Here is an 18478-nt window from a genome sequence, read left to right as displayed (position 1 = left end):
TAAATGATAATACGGTCAAACGGTATATTTAAAGACCATTTATCACGATTGCCACTAAACTTTGTTTTAAAGGTTGCTCGTGTAATATAAAGGTTCTATTTCGTCCCTAACAAATAAACCAGCAACTGAACGCCAGTTTATGTTAACAATGAATGTAAAAAAAACTGAATAAACATATATATCGTTAGCATTAAGATACTGACCCTCAGGCGAACGAAGGTGAGAAATCTGTCTGCACTTTCAAGGTTTACTAACTTACGACGACACGATTAACTCTAACCAGTTACCGGCGAGACCACCACACGAATTTTTCGGCTCACGTCAAAGCGTGTTTTTTAGTAAATCTTAAATCACCCTAGGCTTTATTTTCCGCGGGCGTTGGATACATGCTTTTCTTTTCAGGCTCTCGGATAACAAAATTTAGAACACGACTCTGCTTTTCAGGGACTGGTACCAAATCGGCCATTATGACGTCAGAACATTTGCAAAGCCGTATCGTTTTTAGATAGAGTCTCGAAGAGCTGAGGAAAGTGACCTTTTTCAATTAGCTAAGAAATTGGTCAAAGGAAAATGGAGATGTCCAATAATGGATAAGTCTGTGCATATTTAGAAAACTCTTGTTGTGAAAGTTCTTTATATGATATAATTTTTTTTTAAAAAAAGATCGAGCTGTTCTTTAGATTTATTTGTTTTGACGAAAGATGTATTTTAACTTTGGGCAGAAGTTCGTGTGGAAGAAATGATTGAGATAGACGTCCATATTCATATTCTCGATATTAGGCAAGAACGTTAACTAGCTTGCAATGGCAGCTAATGCCGGGAATATTTTCAAATGCAAATTGCATGAAGCTCTTTTTAATGATATTCTCCTGCAATAGCCTCCATTGCAAGCTAGTTCCAGTCCAAAACCGAGAATACAAATATGGTCTATTTTCCAACATTCAACGACAACAAAGTTACCAAATAGAAATTTGATTTTAATTACATTACCTAACATATTAATACAAAATCAACCTATTAGTAAATTCAACATTCACTTTGCAGCTGTAAAAGTTTGGAATCATCTAGACGAAAGCATTTTGAAACACCTCCCCAGCTATATTCTTTCTCTAACCTTTCGCTTATCTAGCCGGGTTTGTTTTTTTCTTAGGTCCTGATCAAGCGATTTCAGTAAGCTGATGTTTTTCAGTTTAGTCGCAAAGTGTGTGTATAATTCTCAAAAAAAAAATTTTGGCTTCCCTGATCCAGTCTTCTTCTTAAACAGCTCAATTTACAAAAAATTGCTTGAACGGAAAAATGTTGCTCCAAATATAAAAAAAATATGAGTATTTTTGAGAAATTCTTAGCCCCCACGTTTCAAAACGCTCCGCCGCCTCTGTATTGTTAAATTAAATTTTAAAATCCTTCTGGAATCAACAATGTAAAATAACAGCAGTATATCAAAAAACCTGAATGACTGAGTTAAAGCAACTTTGATGGCCTCGTGTAGTATAAAATTAACACCAACATTAAAATATTTCCTAAATAAGAATAACTTCCATGCATCTAAAACAAATTTTGAAATTTAATTTTAAAAATTTAATTGTATTGCATCCGAAAGAGGGCCATTATGGATATATATAAACCTGTTTCTTAATTTGCACCTTCGACGTATGTTTATCAATAAAATATTTCATCAGGCTAGAATCAATATCATGATACCGAATAAAGCAAAAAATGACCGTTCCTTTAATCATTTCCATACAGTAAAATATAAATGAGTTTTTATATCCGCTTAGCCATGTGTAACATCAATCGAATTAAACATCTAAACATGTTCCGCGTTTGGTACTCTATAAATTGCAATACTGACGACTATATCTTTCTTCAAGTTTCTTCGTGTGGCACTATCTTTCTTCAAGTTTGTGCCACTTATTCAACTTTTAAAACCTAAAAAGAGGACGGCTGGTCGAATCTTGTGCAGGAAAATTTTGAATAAGCCATTATTTTCCAACCTGAATAATTTTACAAAATTTTAAATTCCCAACTGGGACTCGTCGAATCGCCTGTACGCCTGTTATTCAAGGTATTGCACTGCGCTGTAGAATTTTTCAGTTTGTGATAAGTAATATTTTCTGCACAACACAACTTAACTTATTCTTAACTTATTAACTTTCCCATTGGGTCAAGAAAAACAGAAATGACCATTTTGCTCCGTCGAAAGATTACTTTCTAATTATTGGCTATGTATACCATATCGCTGTTAAGTTGTTCGGCTTAGCTTACGTTATCTCTGCAAATAAGCTTTTTTATTTGTCTGTTTATGTCCTTCTTCAAAAACGCGTAAACAAAAGGATTAACGGCGGAGTTCAGAACCAGGAGTAAAGTGAGGATCTGGCCAGCTGCATGAGTCACTTGGCAAGAGAACGTAAGGCACAAAACTAAACAATTAACCACTATGTAGCATCCCAAGAAGAACACCACCAAAGCAATTATGAAGGGAGCTATGTTGCGCTTTCTATGTCTGCGCGAGTTGTTGGCTTCAGTAGATGAGTTGTTAGATTGAAATTGCAGTTCTATCACAACTTCTTGGTGCATGGACTGTGCACGTGCAACAACTAGAATGCGAACAACAGCATAGAAGAGCAACACGCAGGATATTATGTCAAAAGCAGAGACGCCGGTTAAACGTAAAACTTTCAGGGCAGTGTCGGAGTCTGTGGCGTACATTCCCACCAAAAGTGACAGCGAGATTGTTAAGGGAATCAACCATGCTATAAAGATAACTATCCTAGGGCGTCTCACAGTCATGGAGTTGTTGTATCTAAGTGGGTGAACGATGGCGTTGTAACGATCCCAAGTCAAGACGCAAAGATTTGTGACCGACGAGTGAAGAAAAAACCAAAAGAACGCTATGTACACCCTCAAGTTACACGCCACTGAGTGTTTACTACAAAAATAACTCGATGGAAATACGACGACTCCGACGCCGAAGTCGGCCACTGCTAAGGAAAGGACGAACCATTTGTCCGAGGAATCAAGTCGGCGATTTTTGGCGACAAGAAAAACTACAAAGCCATTTCCTGTTGCTGTCGCGATTGAAAGTAACCAGCCAATAGAAATAAGTACTTTTTCCATTTCAAGCGCGCGTCTTGCTCCGAACTGTTTCAGTCAGCGTATAGTTTAAACATCTGGATACGATGTGTGATGCTCCAGCGAACGCGCGGTTTGTTTGCTGTCGCTGTTGATCGACAAATATACTACATATTTGAATAATAGAAATTTGAGTTTTAAAAATTAAGTTCCGATTCCGGATATTTTTGTTCGGTGGTCATAATCATACGCGAGAGGTTAATATGTAAATTGTTTATCATTATTTTTATGCAATTGCGTCTCACAGAGATAACGACCTTTCCGTACACGGCGTAAAGTTCGGCTTATAAAAGGAACTTTTGTTTGAGCGAATGGACATTATTTTACAACCCATTGTTTTTATCCTTTGTTAAAAAATTGTTTATTTAATGCATGTTTTTTAATTAAATCTTAACAAATATACCTTTAGTCTTTATAAAACTTCGGTTGAAATGCTGGCAGAAAGACGCACAATTATATGTGGTAACAAGCCTATCTTTTCCGAACGTGTTTAGCAATGCGTTTGATTAAGAGAGAGCCACGAACTTGCCTGTTGTTAGCTATATAGTAGAACCCGGTAACTCGAACTCGGATAACTCGAACAACCCTGCTAACTCGAACTAACATCCATTTCCCGTGGAACCACTTTCCAGTCATTTTTACTCAGTTAACTCGAAAACCCCGCTAACTCGAACTGTTTTTCGTTTCCTTCCAGAGTTCGAGTTACCGGGGTTCAACTGTATATGTATGGAGCTTTAACAGATCCCCTTTATTTTAGCTTATCTGTCAGTTACAATTTCCTGTTTTACAAATTAAATTATTAAATAAACTGAATATTTAAGCGGTCTAAAATTTTTGTCTCTTGCATAAAGATTAATCTATTGCGACGTAATGTGACACCAACGTCGCAGGAGAAATTTCAGACAAAACTTTCTCATCCACGCCCTTTCAGCCAATAATTACTTCGGCGATTTGTAGATTTGACTGTTTATTTTGGACATCAGTTTGGAAATCAGTTTTTGAGAAGGTAAAAGGGAACAGAGATGTATATTTAAGGGTCTGGTCATCTTGAAAGGTCGAGAAATAATAAGACCCTCTTACACAGCTTAGCAGGCTGGCTCATAATCGAACTGAATAATTAAATGTATCTCCGGCACTAATTGTAAATGTTTTTTCGAAAAGAGACGTGCAGTAAATATTTGTTTGGAAGTTTCCCGCCCAGGTGGGTAACTCGACTTGTCAGTATTGTATTTTATATTTTGCTACAATTACTTTGGGTTGTGTTGCTATGTTACCGCTGAATAAAATAGGAACGGGTTGGTATGCTAGAAAGTAAATACTTAATAAAAGATGGCTGCGTTTGATTTCTTACTAAAAAAACTAAGGCTGCGACTAAGGGTTCGAAGGAAAATTGCCAATGATTCGCTTCACTCGGGGTAAGCTTTTATCCTAAATGAGTAATTATTTTTATAAGTCTAGCTTGTCAAACACACACCGTCTTTTTAATTAAACACGCTTCAAAATAATACAAAAAGCAAGACTTGCTAATTGAAAAAACCGTCTTGTCTCTGTTCTCCCATCTTTTTGGGCATTCATGAAAAAGAATAATTATTGATTGACTTGAGGCTTTCTCAGACGCTGAATACTATATCACAATGAAACAAAACAAAAGGATCCATACAGCAACAACGGCAAATAATACGTTTATTTATAGCATATTCAAATTTGATATGCAAGTTTCGTTTTACGTTTTTAGTTTTGCAGCCCGGTTCAAAGTTTTCGCGATGTTAACTCATCTCCTTGACAATTTGTCGCACCCATGGCGCAGAAGTGGTATTATTTTCTGTTATAAACGAAAAATAAAAACCAGGTCTCGTCAAAACTGAAAGGAATTTGGCAACTTGCTTGCTCAAATGTGAAATGAATTTGTAATTTGCTCGGGTAAACTGAATACTGCAACATCACGCCAAAACATTTTAGCGGTAACGAGTGTTATTTCATTGCTGTTTCCTCTGTAAATAATAATAATAATAATAATAATAATAATAATAATAATAATAATAATAATGATAATATCAATAATAATAATAATATTGATAATAATAATAATATTTATTGTTCACAAGATAAAAAATACATATCTTAAGTTACATAAAAAATACATATCTAAGTTACATAAAATACATTAAAAATATGACAACGATTGGGTGATGTTAACCTAGCTTCTTTCTCGTTTAATGTCCCTCTTCTAAAGCGAATACACCAGAGGATTCACTGTGCAGTTCAGAACTAAGAGTCATTAGACAACTTAAGATCTGGAAAAATTTTTAAGGCACATGGTCCGAGAAAATGTAATGCAAAAAATAACCCGCCATTATGATCAGTAGCATCCCAAGAAGACCACGACTCATAGAGCAATAAGAAAGCAAGCTGTGTTGTGCTGCTGCTTATTACAGGCACCTGATACACGTCTCCCCGAAGAGTGAAGGACAAAAAAAAAAAAACAGAAAAATTCCATGTACACCCTGGGGTTGCACGCTTTCGAGTTATTACAAAAATATCCTGGTGGAAAAACAGCGATTCCAACGCCCAAGTCAGCCACTGCCAAGAAAAGGACGAACCAGTTGGCTGGGGAACGAAGTTGATGATTTGTGGCGAAAGAAAGACTTGTCTACAGGGACGTTTTCTGCTACTGTTGTGAATGATAATAACCGAGCGATTGAATTGAGCAAAGTCTCCATTTCAAACGCGTTTCTTAAAAACAACTGTCAGCCTATTAAATCTTCTTGCAGTTCGCAATACTAACTAAACTAAATAATACGGCTTTGTTGATTGTTATGCTGTTGATCGACTTGTATTTTTTTATGTATTGGGTGATGTTTCCGACAACTCGACAAATATGATTAACACAGACCACATCTGTGCGTATAGCCCCTCTGTAAGTACCTCTCACGTGACCTTGTCAATCAAGACGGTCCATGATAATGGACGTGAATATATAAGCATCCCTGCAGACCTGTTATCTATAAAATCTGAACATCAATGGTCTCTAAATCGCTTATCTTACATCTTGCTCGTTAACGTCCATTCTTGGCACGTATATCGTTCCACATCCTATTTATTTGAGATTTTCTATTGATTTCTCTATGTTTAATTTTGTTTCCCTTTTGGGTAGGAGGGGTGGGTACTTAAATTTAACGAATATTTAATTAACACCGCAAAACAAAACTTGGAGTGACTCACACAGGTGTATCGATATTTTTTAATCAAAACTGATAAAATTGTCCAAAAAAATTCTCTGTTTTGATGAAACGGCAGTTTTCTCCGTGAAATGTGGCCACTGGCTTTAAGGACCTGAATTTAAGGCATTTTTGCATTTATGTTACTCACTCTTATCAAGAATCCTGTCTTTACATGCTTGCCAGCTAAAACGTCTTGTGAGGGTGATTACTGTACTGAAAGGCTTTAAAATACAGGATTGTTATTAATTTGATTGTTTCAGTCCTATAACTTCCGCCGTTAGGAGGACACGTTGTCTACGGCACTTCACGTTTATTTTAGGAAAAATCACGAACATTTTTACACGAACAAAAAGACTCAGAGATGAGGAGTCCAAAAGACGCCCAATAGAATTTCTCTTCCCAATGTCCATGTGCATGGCGATTAACGGAAGTTTAAATTTTTATTTGATTATTTCTTTTACATAATACCATCACAACCGCTACCCATAACAGTAATCGGAAATGTTTGTTAATATTTTTCAAAGAGACTTTCGTGTAACTTGTAAATTAAAACGCTTGGGCGTATTTAAGACTTGCTAAATTAATAATAAAAGATGTTCACCAATAATGATGAAAATGTGTTACTGCTAGACTTGAGAGAAAGCGCCATAATATAGTCTTATACATGCAATTTTGATAATATTTCTAAAATAAATTATGTAAAATAATGATGAAGAAACCGATGTGTTTTTAATCAAAGTAGCTGTTATGGTATTATTCAGTTCATTTACCATTCTATCAATATGCATTTCTATTTAGGTGTAATCCTGATAATATGTAAAAAAAAAAAAAAAAAAAAAAAAAACTGTCCAGACGTTTCATTTAGTTGTATTGCATGCGGCGAAGATGTTTGAACCTTTGCTTTAATAAACCTTTTTTCACACGTTCGTGGTATATATACACAACTAAGCTTATTGGCAATATATATCACCAGTTCGAAATGAATATGAAGGAACCGATTTAAACGACACGTAAACATACCGCTGTCATTTGCTTCATGAAATGAGTTTTTAGATCTTTACCAACGATGTATATACAAAAGTGATATCAGGTTGTTGAATCTTGAGCAAAAGAAATCAAATAAACCACTGTTTTTCTTGACCAGGGAACGCGGTTCATTTTTTGATCAAGGTATATTACAGAGGGCGCCTTTTAAAGCTCTTCAGTTACACCAGTGCACTGCTTTAAGAAATCGCACTGCACGCTGTAAAATAACACCTGCTATCGGCTGACTTTTATAGAAATGCTCCATGAAAGGAACATAGCCTCAGTAATATAACTTGCTCGATCTAAACATTAACGGTTTGCCGGAGCAGAAAAGAGGCAAAAAAGCCATGGCTCATTAACTGTAAACAAAATGTAGCTTTGGTAACATATAGAACTTTAAATGTAACACAACGGCAAAATGAACTGTATAACCTTATCAGCATGAAAGAGGTTATACATCACAACATGATGGCTTGGCAAATTCAGTTTTCCCTTAAAATTTATCTTCTTTATTTTATAAAAGAGGTTATCAACAGTATCACATTTCGATGGTGGGGACGCGTCCGTTTTCTCTTGCAATAAGCTTCTTTATTTCCCTCTGAATGTCCCTCTTTAAAAACGCGTAAACCAAAGGATTAACTGCGGAGTTAAGAACCAAAAGCAATGAAACGATCTGACCAGCCTTATCAGACAGTTTGCAGGAGAGCGTAATGCAGAGAACTAAACAGTTTACTACAATGTAGCAACCCAAGAAGAACAAGACTAAAGTAATTATGAAAAAAGCAGTGTTGTGCTTCCTATGTCTGCGCACGCTTGAGGCTTCGGTGGAAAATTGGTTAGATTGAACTTGTAGTTCCATCGCCGCTTCTTGGCGCGACTGTGCGCGCGCAACAACTAGGATACGAACAACGGCATAGAAGAGCAACACGCAGGATATTATGTCAAAAGCAGAGACGCCAATTAATCGTAAAAATTTCAGAGCGGTGTTGGAATTTGTGGCGTACATTCCTACCAAAAGTGACAGCGCGAAAGCGAAGGCAATCAGCCATGCTGCCGAGATAACCACCCCAGGCTGTCTCTTAGTCACGCAGGTATTGTATTTAAATGGATGAACGATGGCGATGTAACGATCCCAAGTCAAAACGCAAAGATTTGTTACCGACGAGTGGAGGAAGAACCAGAAGAATGCCATGTACACCCTGAAGTTGCACGCCATTGATTTATTACAAAAATATCCTGGTGGAAAAACAGCGATTCCGACCCCAAAGTCGGCTACTGCCAAGGAAAGGACGAACCAGTTGGCCGAGGAATGCAGTCGGCAATTTTTGGCGACAAGAAAGACTACAAAGCTGTTTCCTGCTACTGTTGCGATTGAAAGTAGCCAGCCTATAGAGTTGAGTAGCTTTTCCATTTCAGTTGGACGTTTATCACTCAGCTTAGATAAGCGGCGACGTGTTGAACTGTGAGAGGGAACAAAGATCAAGAATATCCAATGCGCTTTTTCAAAGTATGATTACCAACTCTGAATATGCTTTCTACAGTTTATATTGCCGCTGTTTAATAACGTTAGCGTAAACGTGCTTTGCTGAAATGACGTTTATGCGCAAGTTTCAGTTTCCATCCTTGTCAGGGCATATGACAATCAATCGCCGGATAAACGTAATAAATAATTAAACACATTGAGTTGGAAAAAGATAGTTATTGTCTGTTTCGCTTATAATGAATTAATTAAAGGTGAGAGTTTTAACTTCTACGTTCTGTTTATTGTAATTTTATTTATGCAATGGCGTCTCACAGAGAAAACAACCTTATCGCTAACGTTTTAAAGTATGATAGGAAATATTTTTTAAAAGGAATGAAAATGTCCAAACGCTACAAGATAAACTGTATATTTATGCTCATCGGTTTATCAGTTTGTTGATAAAGCTGTTTATATAAAGCACGTTTCTTATTAGATTCTAACAAATATACCTATAGTTGTATTTACATTCTGGATAGAAAAGAGAGACAGTTAAGGTCAAACATTTTTGGTAATGCGCATGACACTAAGTCATGAACTCGAAGAGAGTTAGCTTAAAACTAATTTTCTATTTTACAAGTCGACTAGAATTGTTTATTTTTCCTTCTGCTAAATTATGAATGATATAATTATAATGAACATTTTGCGGACATGGCCGCAGGAGCATTGCCAAACTATAAGCTTCGTCATGCACGTAGTTGGATCCAATTTTGCGTCCCGCTCCCCTGGTCGCGCTATTTGTCAATACCCTAAGATATCAGTAATGTTTTGAACATTCATGCAGGGCAGGAAAATATGTGGAAAAGAGTTGTTATGTTTATGTTAGAGTTTAATCATGCTTAAGGTCAAAAATGGCCTATACAATTCCAGACCCTCTTACACTTGCCCTTGAGCTGGCTTATAATAAATGGGGAAGTTAGAGCATATCTCCGGCATGTAAATATTTCATGTTGTTCTTCTCAGTCACGAATTGTCGGTGTTTCACGTTTCATCTCAGGTACGTGTTGTAAATATTTGTTTGGGAAACGCATAAACTTTGGAAGGTTCCCGCCAAGTGGATGAATAGACTCAGTATTATTAATATTGACATCTACAGCTATATTTATTAATTTTGCTACTACATTTTATTCACTTTGAATACATGCTGTTACTTAAATTTGTCATGTTGCACTAAATTGAATGTTGAATAAAATTAAATGAGAACCGGGTTAATTTGCTACCAACTAAAGAAAAATAAGTGTTTATTAAAAAATCAGTGCCGTTGTGGGCGAGGAGGTCGTGGCAGGTGGCCCAGCATCAATGATCAAAAGGCCTATTCGATTTAATAAAATTCTAAATAACTTGGTTTTGAAACCGTGAAGGGGAATTAATAACATCGAGCTGCGTGGGATTTGACTAAACAGATTGTCTTACCCCGTTCTTACCTCTTTCCCCGTGGCCAAGTTTGAATTTTAGTATAAATAAACATGCCTATTTTCGTGACGTTTCAAAAATTCATCGGGGAACGTGTTATAATTATGCCATTTTTCGCTCACGTGACTTGACGGTTCTATGCTAAGGTAACCATGTTTTTTCAGGCTGCAGTAGCAGATTTTAGAATTCTTTCCCTTGATAGGAGCGGTTCTAGTTATTTGGTTGTTTTTGTTAAGTTTCTTTTAACGTTGTTTTTTTCTTGTTTTTTTTCGAGTTCCTACAGTCAATCTAAAAGACAAAGTGAGACCGATTTTAATAAAAAATACTTAAAACCTTATATCAAAATACACCTTATATAATCTTATTAACAACGAAAATATGCTAATGAGAGACTAACGAGTTATTTATCTTCAATCAGGCAGCTTTTGCGAAGGTCTTAATCTATGGTAGAAATATATCAAATCGTGTGGAGGTTTATCGATTTTCGTGCAAACCGAGCGAAAAAAAAAAGTAACAACACTTTATAGAAATGCTTCATGAAAGAGGTACATAGCCTTAGTGAGTTAACTTGCTCGATATAAAAATTTAAGGTTTGCCGGAGCAGAAAAAAGGCAAAAAAGCCATATGGCTCATTAACTGTATACAAAATGTAGCTTTGGTAATATATAGTTATATGTAAAAAGGAAACTGTATAACTGTTTCGGTACGAAAGAGCTTATAAGTCACAACATGATGGCTGGGCAACTTAATCAGTTTTCTCTTTAAATTTATCTTCCTTATTTCATAAAAGAGGTTATTAACAGTATCACATCTCTATGGTGTGCGCACGTCCGTTTTCTCTTGCAATAAGCTTCTTTATTTCCCACTTAATGTCGCTCTTTAAAAACGCGTAAACCAAAGGATTAACTGCAGAGTTCAGAACCAAGAGCAAAGAGACGATCTGACCAGCCTTATCAGACAGTTTGCAGGAGAACGTAATGCAGAGAACTAAACAACTTACTACTATGTAGCAACCCAAGAAGAACAAGACTAAAGTAATTATGAAGAAAGCTGTGTTGTGCTTCCTATGTCTGCGCACGTTTGAGGCTTCAGTGGAAAATTGGTTAGATTGAACTTGTAGTTCCATCGCCGCTTCTTGGCGCGACTGTGCGCGCGCAACAACTAGGATACGAACAACGGCATAGAAGAGCAACACGCAGGATATTATGTCAAAAGCAGAGACGCCAATTAATCGTAAAAATTTCAGAGCGGTGTTGGAATTTGTGGCGTACATTCCTACCAAAAGTGACAGCGCGAAAGCGAAGGCAATCAGCCATGCTGCCGAGATAACCACCCCAGGCTGTCTCTTAGTCACGCAGGTATTGTATTTAAATGGATGAACGATGGCGATGTAACGATCCAAAGTCAAAACGCAAAGATTTGTTACCGACGAGTGGATATATACGAGTGGAAAAACAGCGATTCCGACCCCAAAGTCGGCTACTGCCAAGGAAAGGACGAACCAGTTGGCCGAGGAATGCAGTCGGCAATTTTTGGCGACAAGAAAGACTACAAAGCTGTTTCCTGCTACTGTTGCGATTGAAAGTAGCCAGCCTATAGAGTTGAGTAGCTTTTCCATTTCAGTTGGACGTTTATCACTCAGCTTAGATAAGCGGCGACGTGTTGAACTGTGAGAGGGAACAAAGATCAAGAATATCCAATGCGCTTTTTCAAAGTATGATTACCAACTCTGAATATGCTTTCTACAGTTTATATTGCCGCTGTTTAATAACGTTAGCGTAAACGTGCTTTGCTGAAATGACGTTTATGCGCAAGTTTCAGTTTCCATCCTTGTCAGGGCATATGACAATCAATCGCCGGATAAACGTAATAAATAATTAAACACATTGAGTTGGAAAAAGATAGTTATTGTCTGTTTCGCTTATAATGAATTAATTAAAGGTGAGAGTTTTAACTTCTACGTTCTGTTTATTGTAATTTTATTTATGCAATGGCGTCTCACAGAGAAAACAACCTTATCGCTAACGTTTTAAAGTATGATAGGAAATATTTTTTAAAAGGAATGAAAATGTCCAAACGCTACAAGATAAACTGTATATTTATGCTCATCGGTTTATCAGTTTGTTGATAAAGCTGTTTATATAAAGCACGTTTCTTATTAGATTCTAACAAATATACCTATAGTTGTATTTACATTCTGGATAGAAAAGAGAGACAGTTAAGGTCAAACATTTTTGGTAATGCGCATGACACTAAGTCATGAACTCGAAGAGAGTTAGCTTAAAACTAATTTTCTATTTTACAAGTCGACTAGAATTGTTTATTTTTCCTTCTGCTAAATTATGAATGATATAATTATAATGAACATTTTGCGGACATGGCCGCAGGAGCATTGCCAAACTATAAGCTTCGTCATGCACGTAGTTGGATCCAATTTTGCGTCCCGCTCCCCTGGTCGCGCTATTTGTCAATACCCTAAGATATCAGTAATGTTTTGAACATTCATGCAGGGCAGGAAAATATGTGGAAAAGAGTTGTTATGTTTATGTTAGAGTTTAATCATGCTTAAGGTCAAAAATGGCCTATACAATTCCAGACCCTCTTACACTTGCCCTTGAGCTGGCTTATAATAAATGGGGAAGTTAGAGCATATCTCCGGCATGTAAATATTTCATGTTGTTCTTCTCAGTCACGAATTGTCGGTGTTTCACGTTTCATCTCAGGTACGTGTTGTAAATATTTGTTTGGGAAACGCATAAACTTTGGAAGGTTCCCGCCAAGTGGATGAATAGACTCAGTATTATTAATATTGACATCTACAGCTATATTTATTAATTTTGCTACTACATTTTATTCACTTTGAATACATGCTGTTACTTAAATTTGTCATGTTGCACTAAATTGAATGTTGAATAAAATTAAATGAGAACCGGGTTAATTTGCTACCAACTAAAGAAAAATAAGTGTTTATTAACAAATCAGTGCCGTTGTGGGCGAGGAGGTCGTGGCAGGTGGCCCAGCATCAATGATCAAAAGGCCTATTCGATTTAATAAAATTCTAAATAACTTGGTTTTGAAACCGTGAAGGGGAATTAATAACATCGAGCTGCGTGGGATTTGACTAAACAGATTGTCTTACCCCGTTCTTACCTCTTTCCCCGTGGCCAAGTTTGAATTTTAGTATAAATAAACATGCCTATTTTCGTGACGTTTCAAAAATTCATCGGGGAACGTGTTATAATTATGCCATTTTTCGCTCACGTGACTTGACGGTTCTATGCTAAGGTAACCATGTTTTTTCAGGCTGCAGTAGCAAATTTTAGAATTCTTTCCTTTGATAGGAGCGGTTCTAGTTATTTGGTTGTTTTTGTTAAGTTTCTTTTAACGTTGTTTTTTTCTTGTTTTTTTTCGAGTTCCTACAGTCAATCTAAAAGACAAAGTGAGACCGATTTAAATAAAAAATACTTAAAACCTTATATCAAAATATACCTTATATAATCTTATTAATAACGAAAATATGCTAATGAGAGACTAACGAGTTATTTATCTTCAATCAGGCAGCTTTTGCGAAGGTCTTAATCTATGGTAGAAATATATCAAATTCGGGGGTGGAAGGATATTTGAGGTTTCAATGCTTGGAATAATGAATAAGTCGTTTCCAGTAAAGGAATAATGAATAGCGGTTAGTCGCCGTGCGCAAACATTATCTTCTTATCTGATCCAGTGATATCTGAATTGTGAATTATCTGTTAAAATGGTACATGTGACTATATATATAACTATCTGTAATCAGTCAAATTACTGAGGGTGATCTGCATTCAATCAGATACCAATTCTTTTTTTACTGTGAATTTTCGCCTGATTGGTGCGTCCTTTGTTCTGTTTGATTGTTTGTCAACAATGTCAATTCGTCTACACTTGGGATGTTTGACCTTTGATATAAAAAGTGCTCTTCAACCCCGATACTTAATTAAGGACCGTTCATTGTTTGTGGGTTGGTTGGGGACCAGGCCAAAAAAATATGGCTTCAAGGGGGGTGTGTGTAGGCTCTTACCAATAGTGCTAGCACTTTTTTTGGCATTATTGGGCTTCGCGAGCATTTTTTTTTTACATTTTATCCCAAAAGCACTGCTAGCATTATTTGAAATTTCGACTGATTATTTGTATAATTTTGTGCTAAAAAGCACAGTCTGACTTTATTTATTGCGTCCAAAGCCTCCCAGATGCATTTTCCCCTCTTTTTAGTCAAAGGAGCCGAGGAGGCCTGGGGAATAGGTTTAATCGGTCAGCGGTTGCCTTCTAGAAACCCAGTCCATCACACTCGTTCCAAGATGGCGTCATCCACGTTGTCATCGAGGAGCAATGGAAGTCAGCCGGCCAAGGCAGAAAAGGAAAAATGTAACTGAAATCTGAAAAATGTAATATTCTATGTTTGAAAATATCGTGAAAAAAGTGAGCATTTTTATGTAACCCACGAGCACTTTCTAATAAAATTAGCATTATTTTTGCACTTTTTTTTGGCAAAAAACAATTTAGCACTGCTTTAAGCATTTAATACTTTTTTACGAGCACTATCGGTAAGAGCCTAGGTGTGTAAGGGGGACACTCAAAATAATTACCTATAAGTGTTGTAAGTTGGCATCTAAAATAGTGCAAAACTTCTACCAGAATGCCTAAAATAGCGTTTCCGGGGTTCGAAAAATAAAAATTTTCCTGGGGAAGCATGCTCCCGGACCCCCTATTTTTGTTATGTACCGAGCAGCATCAAAACGATCCCACCAACTATATTTGGTTGCAAACAAAGCTGACCCACAGTAATCGACAAAGTAACAATCACCCTCCATCAATAAACTAGCAGTATTTTGTTATCACTTTAAATTGCAATGTTTTCTGATATTCGAAATTAAGCTTGATACGTTTTACTTTTCAGGAGGGGTGGGGGGGGGGGGGGTCATATAAAAAGTTTAGGATTTTGAAGGGGGTCAGGGTAAAAATATCTGATGACGAGGAAGGGCCATTACATTTTTCATACACTGTTCATCAAATCCCATCCCCACCCCATGAAAAAGGAACTGTGACTTAATTTAGGCAAGAGGGAATAATGAATTACAAGAAAAATCTAAAAATGAATAATGAATAATTCGTGAAAAATGTGCAGGAATAATGAATAAGTCAGTTTCAATAATTCCTCTTCCACCCCCGATTCTTTATTTCCCACTTAATGTCGCTCTTTAAAAACGCGTAAACCAAAGGATTAACTGCAGAGTTCAGAACCAAGAGCAAAGAGACGATCTGACCAGCCTTATCAGACAGTTTGCAGGAGAACGTAATGCAGAGAACTAAACAACTTACTACTATGTAGCAACCCAAGAAGAACAAGACTAAAGTAATTATGAAGAAAGCTGTGTTGTGCTTCCTATGTCTGCGCACGTTTGAGGCTTCAGTGGAAAATTGGTTAGATTGAACTTGTATTTCTATCTATTTCTATCCAACTTCTTGCCGCGATTGTGCGTGCGCAACAACTAGGATGCGAACAACGGCATAGAAGAGCAACACGCAGGATATTATGTCAAAGGCAGAGACGCCGATTAATCGTAAAACATTCAGAGCAGCGTTGCATGTTGTGGCGTACATTCCCACTAAAAGTGACAATGAGATAGCGAAGGCAATCAGTCATGCTGCCAAGATAACCAATCCATGCCGTCTCTTAGTCATGGAGGTATTGTATTTAAAAGGATGAACGATGGAGATGTAACGATCCCAAGTCAAGACCCAAAGATTTGTGACGGAAGAGTGAAGCAAAAACCAGAAAAATGTCATGTACACCCTGAAGTTGCATGCCATTAAGTTATTACAAACATTTCCAAAGTCGGCCACTGCCAAGGAAAGGACGAACCAGTTGGCCGAGGAATGCAGTCGGCGATTTTTGGCGACAAGAAAGACTACAAAGCTGTTTCCTGCTACTGTTGCGATTGAAAGTTGCCAGCCTATAGAGTTGAGTAGTTTTTCCATTTTAGGTGGACTTCTAACACTCAGCTTAGATAAGCGGCAATCTCTTGAACTGTGAGGAGAAGAAAAATCAAGAATATCAAATGTGCTTTATCAAAGTATTATCACCAGCTCTGCGAATGCTTTCTTCAGTTTGTATTGCCGCTGTTTAATACGTTTCCGTCAGCGAAAACGTGCTTTGCTGAGTTTCAGTTTCCAGTTCAGTTTTCATCTTTGTCAGGACAGATGACAATCAATCACCCGATAAACGTAATATAATTAACCATTGAATTGGAAAAACAAAGTTATTTTCTGTTTCGCCTATAGTGAATTGAAGATGAGAGTTTGAACTTTTACGTTCTGTTTATTGTAATTTAATTTATGCAATGGCGTCTCACAGAGAAAACGAACTTATCGCTAACGTTATATAGTCTGGAGTATGATGGGAAATATTTTCTGAAACGAATGGAAATGTCCAAACGCTACAAGATAAACTGTTTATTTATGCCCATTGTTTATCATTTGTTGAAAAAGTTGTTTATATAATGCAAGTTTTTTATTAAATTGTCACGAATATACTTTTAGTTGAATTTAAAGTCTGGGAAAAATGAGAGGCAAGATCAAACCTTTTTTGGTAGTTAAATTGAGACAGTAAGTCATGAGCTCGAAACGAGTAAGCTGAAAACTAATTTTCTGTTTTACAATTCCACTAGAATAGGCTTTTTTTGAGGGACTGGTCGACTAAATATTATAGCGGCTTAAACACCTTATTCTCTTTTATCCGATATTTTTTTATTACAAAAAAAAAAAACATTTTGCGGACACTACTGCCGCAGGAAGATTGTCAGACTAAACTTCCTCGTCACCCCGCACGCACTTTGAATTACGTTGCGCTGTTTGTCAACTGATATGTCTGCTTAATTAAGATATCAGTCATGCAATTCCTGGTTATCAAGATAAAATAAATGAAAGAGAGAAGTGACGTTGTTTATAAGGGTCTGGTCATCTTTAAAGGTCGAAAAATGGCCATATAATTCCAGACCCTCTTATTACGCCGGCTCTTGGGCTGGCTGATAATGAACGGGAGCATATCTCCGGCACTTATTGTAAATGTTTCATTGTGTTCTTCTCAGTGACAGATTGTCGGTGCTTCACGTTTAATTTCATCTCGCGAAATTGCTGTAAATATTTGTTTGGGAAACGTCCAAACTTCGGAAGATTCCCGCCCAAGTGGGTGAATCGACTCAATATCATTAATATTGACAACTACTTTTTTAAAGTTTTGCTATTACTAAGAGATTGTGTGTTTAGATGAGAGTATGTAAACACGGTTGTGACGTCACGCTTTCTGTGTTTCCCGGCACAATTTAAAAACATTATAAAACTGCCAAAAAGACTTGCAAAGTTATTCCAAGTACGATATTAAAGAAATTGAAAACAATACCAAATTTTGATATGTGTTCCAGCTTTCTCTTCCCATATGAGCCCGAGGAAAAAAAGCAAAAGAAAGAAGAACCAAAGCGCTTTGCCTGGAGGGAGCTCAAGCGAACGACAAAATATGCAACAAAATACGCTGTAAACATTTTTCAAGTAAATTTTTGCGGTTAAGTACTACAAAAAAATTCCCTACAAGTCATTCTTTATTAGAAAAAAATTATAGGTCAATGCAAACGAAACTATAAGCTACAAACTTAAACTTTGCACGGCCGATCGGTTGCCGTGTTTTTACCCGCAAATCTGCTTAAAATGCAATTAAAATGACGCTTAAAATATATTTTCTCTGAGACTTCCTTAGCGTAAAAATTCTACTGTTACATTGGCCATAATAGTCGTGAACTTTTTTCATTCAAAATGGGCTTGGGGAAGACGAAAGAATGGAAATATTTGTCAGAGAACCAAAGCAGAATTTGTTGTCAATTTGAGGTTTATTCTACGCTTGGAGCACACTACAAAGACGGAGGAAACGACAGTAGAAGAAACTGGACCCGTTAAGATCGGCATCGCTAACTGAACAATTTACCGTACAATAAATGCATACCATTGCTACCGACCTCGCTAGATCCGCTGCTTGTGCTATGATTCCTAATTATCCAGTAAAACTTCACGAGACACGATGAGACATTTCAACCTTGTTATCGGGCTGCCAAATCATTCAGGCAAGTTCACTTCACTTTCAAGA

At 36.8% G+C, this 18478-nt stretch overlaps 3 protein-coding genes and 1 pseudogene across 3 annotated transcripts; all 4 read right to left on the bottom strand.

Moving 5' to 3' along the window:
* Window positions 1–1032: 1032 nt before the first annotated feature.
* On the bottom strand, window positions 1033–3144 carry LOC144650299 (adenosine receptor A2a-like). Its single transcript, XM_078509951.1, has one exon. It carries the CDS (start codon window positions 3115–3117, stop codon window positions 2257–2259), a length of 861 nt encoding a protein of 286 aa, XP_078366077.1. The 5' UTR covers window positions 3118–3144; the 3' UTR covers window positions 1033–2256.
* Window positions 3145–7516: 4372 nt separating this feature from the next.
* Window positions 7517–8919, bottom strand: LOC144650285 (adenosine receptor A2a-like). The gene has a single exon (XM_078509949.1). The coding sequence runs from the start codon at window positions 8788–8790 to the stop codon at window positions 7918–7920; it is 873 nt and encodes a 290-aa protein (XP_078366075.1). The 5' UTR covers window positions 8791–8919; the 3' UTR covers window positions 7517–7917.
* Window positions 8920–10725: 1806 nt separating this feature from the next.
* LOC144650276 (adenosine receptor A2a-like) lies at window positions 10726–12058 on the bottom strand. Its single transcript, XM_078509945.1, has one exon. It carries the CDS (start codon window positions 11927–11929, stop codon window positions 11117–11119), a length of 813 nt encoding a protein of 270 aa, XP_078366071.1. The 5' UTR covers window positions 11930–12058; the 3' UTR covers window positions 10726–11116.
* A 3431-nt stretch (window positions 12059–15489) lies between these two features.
* LOC144646760 (octopamine receptor beta-2R-like) lies at window positions 15490–16323 on the bottom strand (annotated as a pseudogene).
* Window positions 16324–18478: the final 2155 nt, after the last annotated feature.

The sequence above is a fragment of the Oculina patagonica genome, chromosome 1 (assembly GCF_052425735.1).
Source record: "Oculina patagonica isolate OP01 chromosome 1, crgOcupat, whole genome shotgun sequence".
Taxonomy (NCBI): domain Eukaryota; kingdom Metazoa; phylum Cnidaria; class Anthozoa; order Scleractinia; family Oculinidae; genus Oculina; species Oculina patagonica.
The sequence above is the reverse complement of the archived record's forward strand: the minus strand, read 5'-3'. Positions and strand labels throughout refer to the sequence as shown.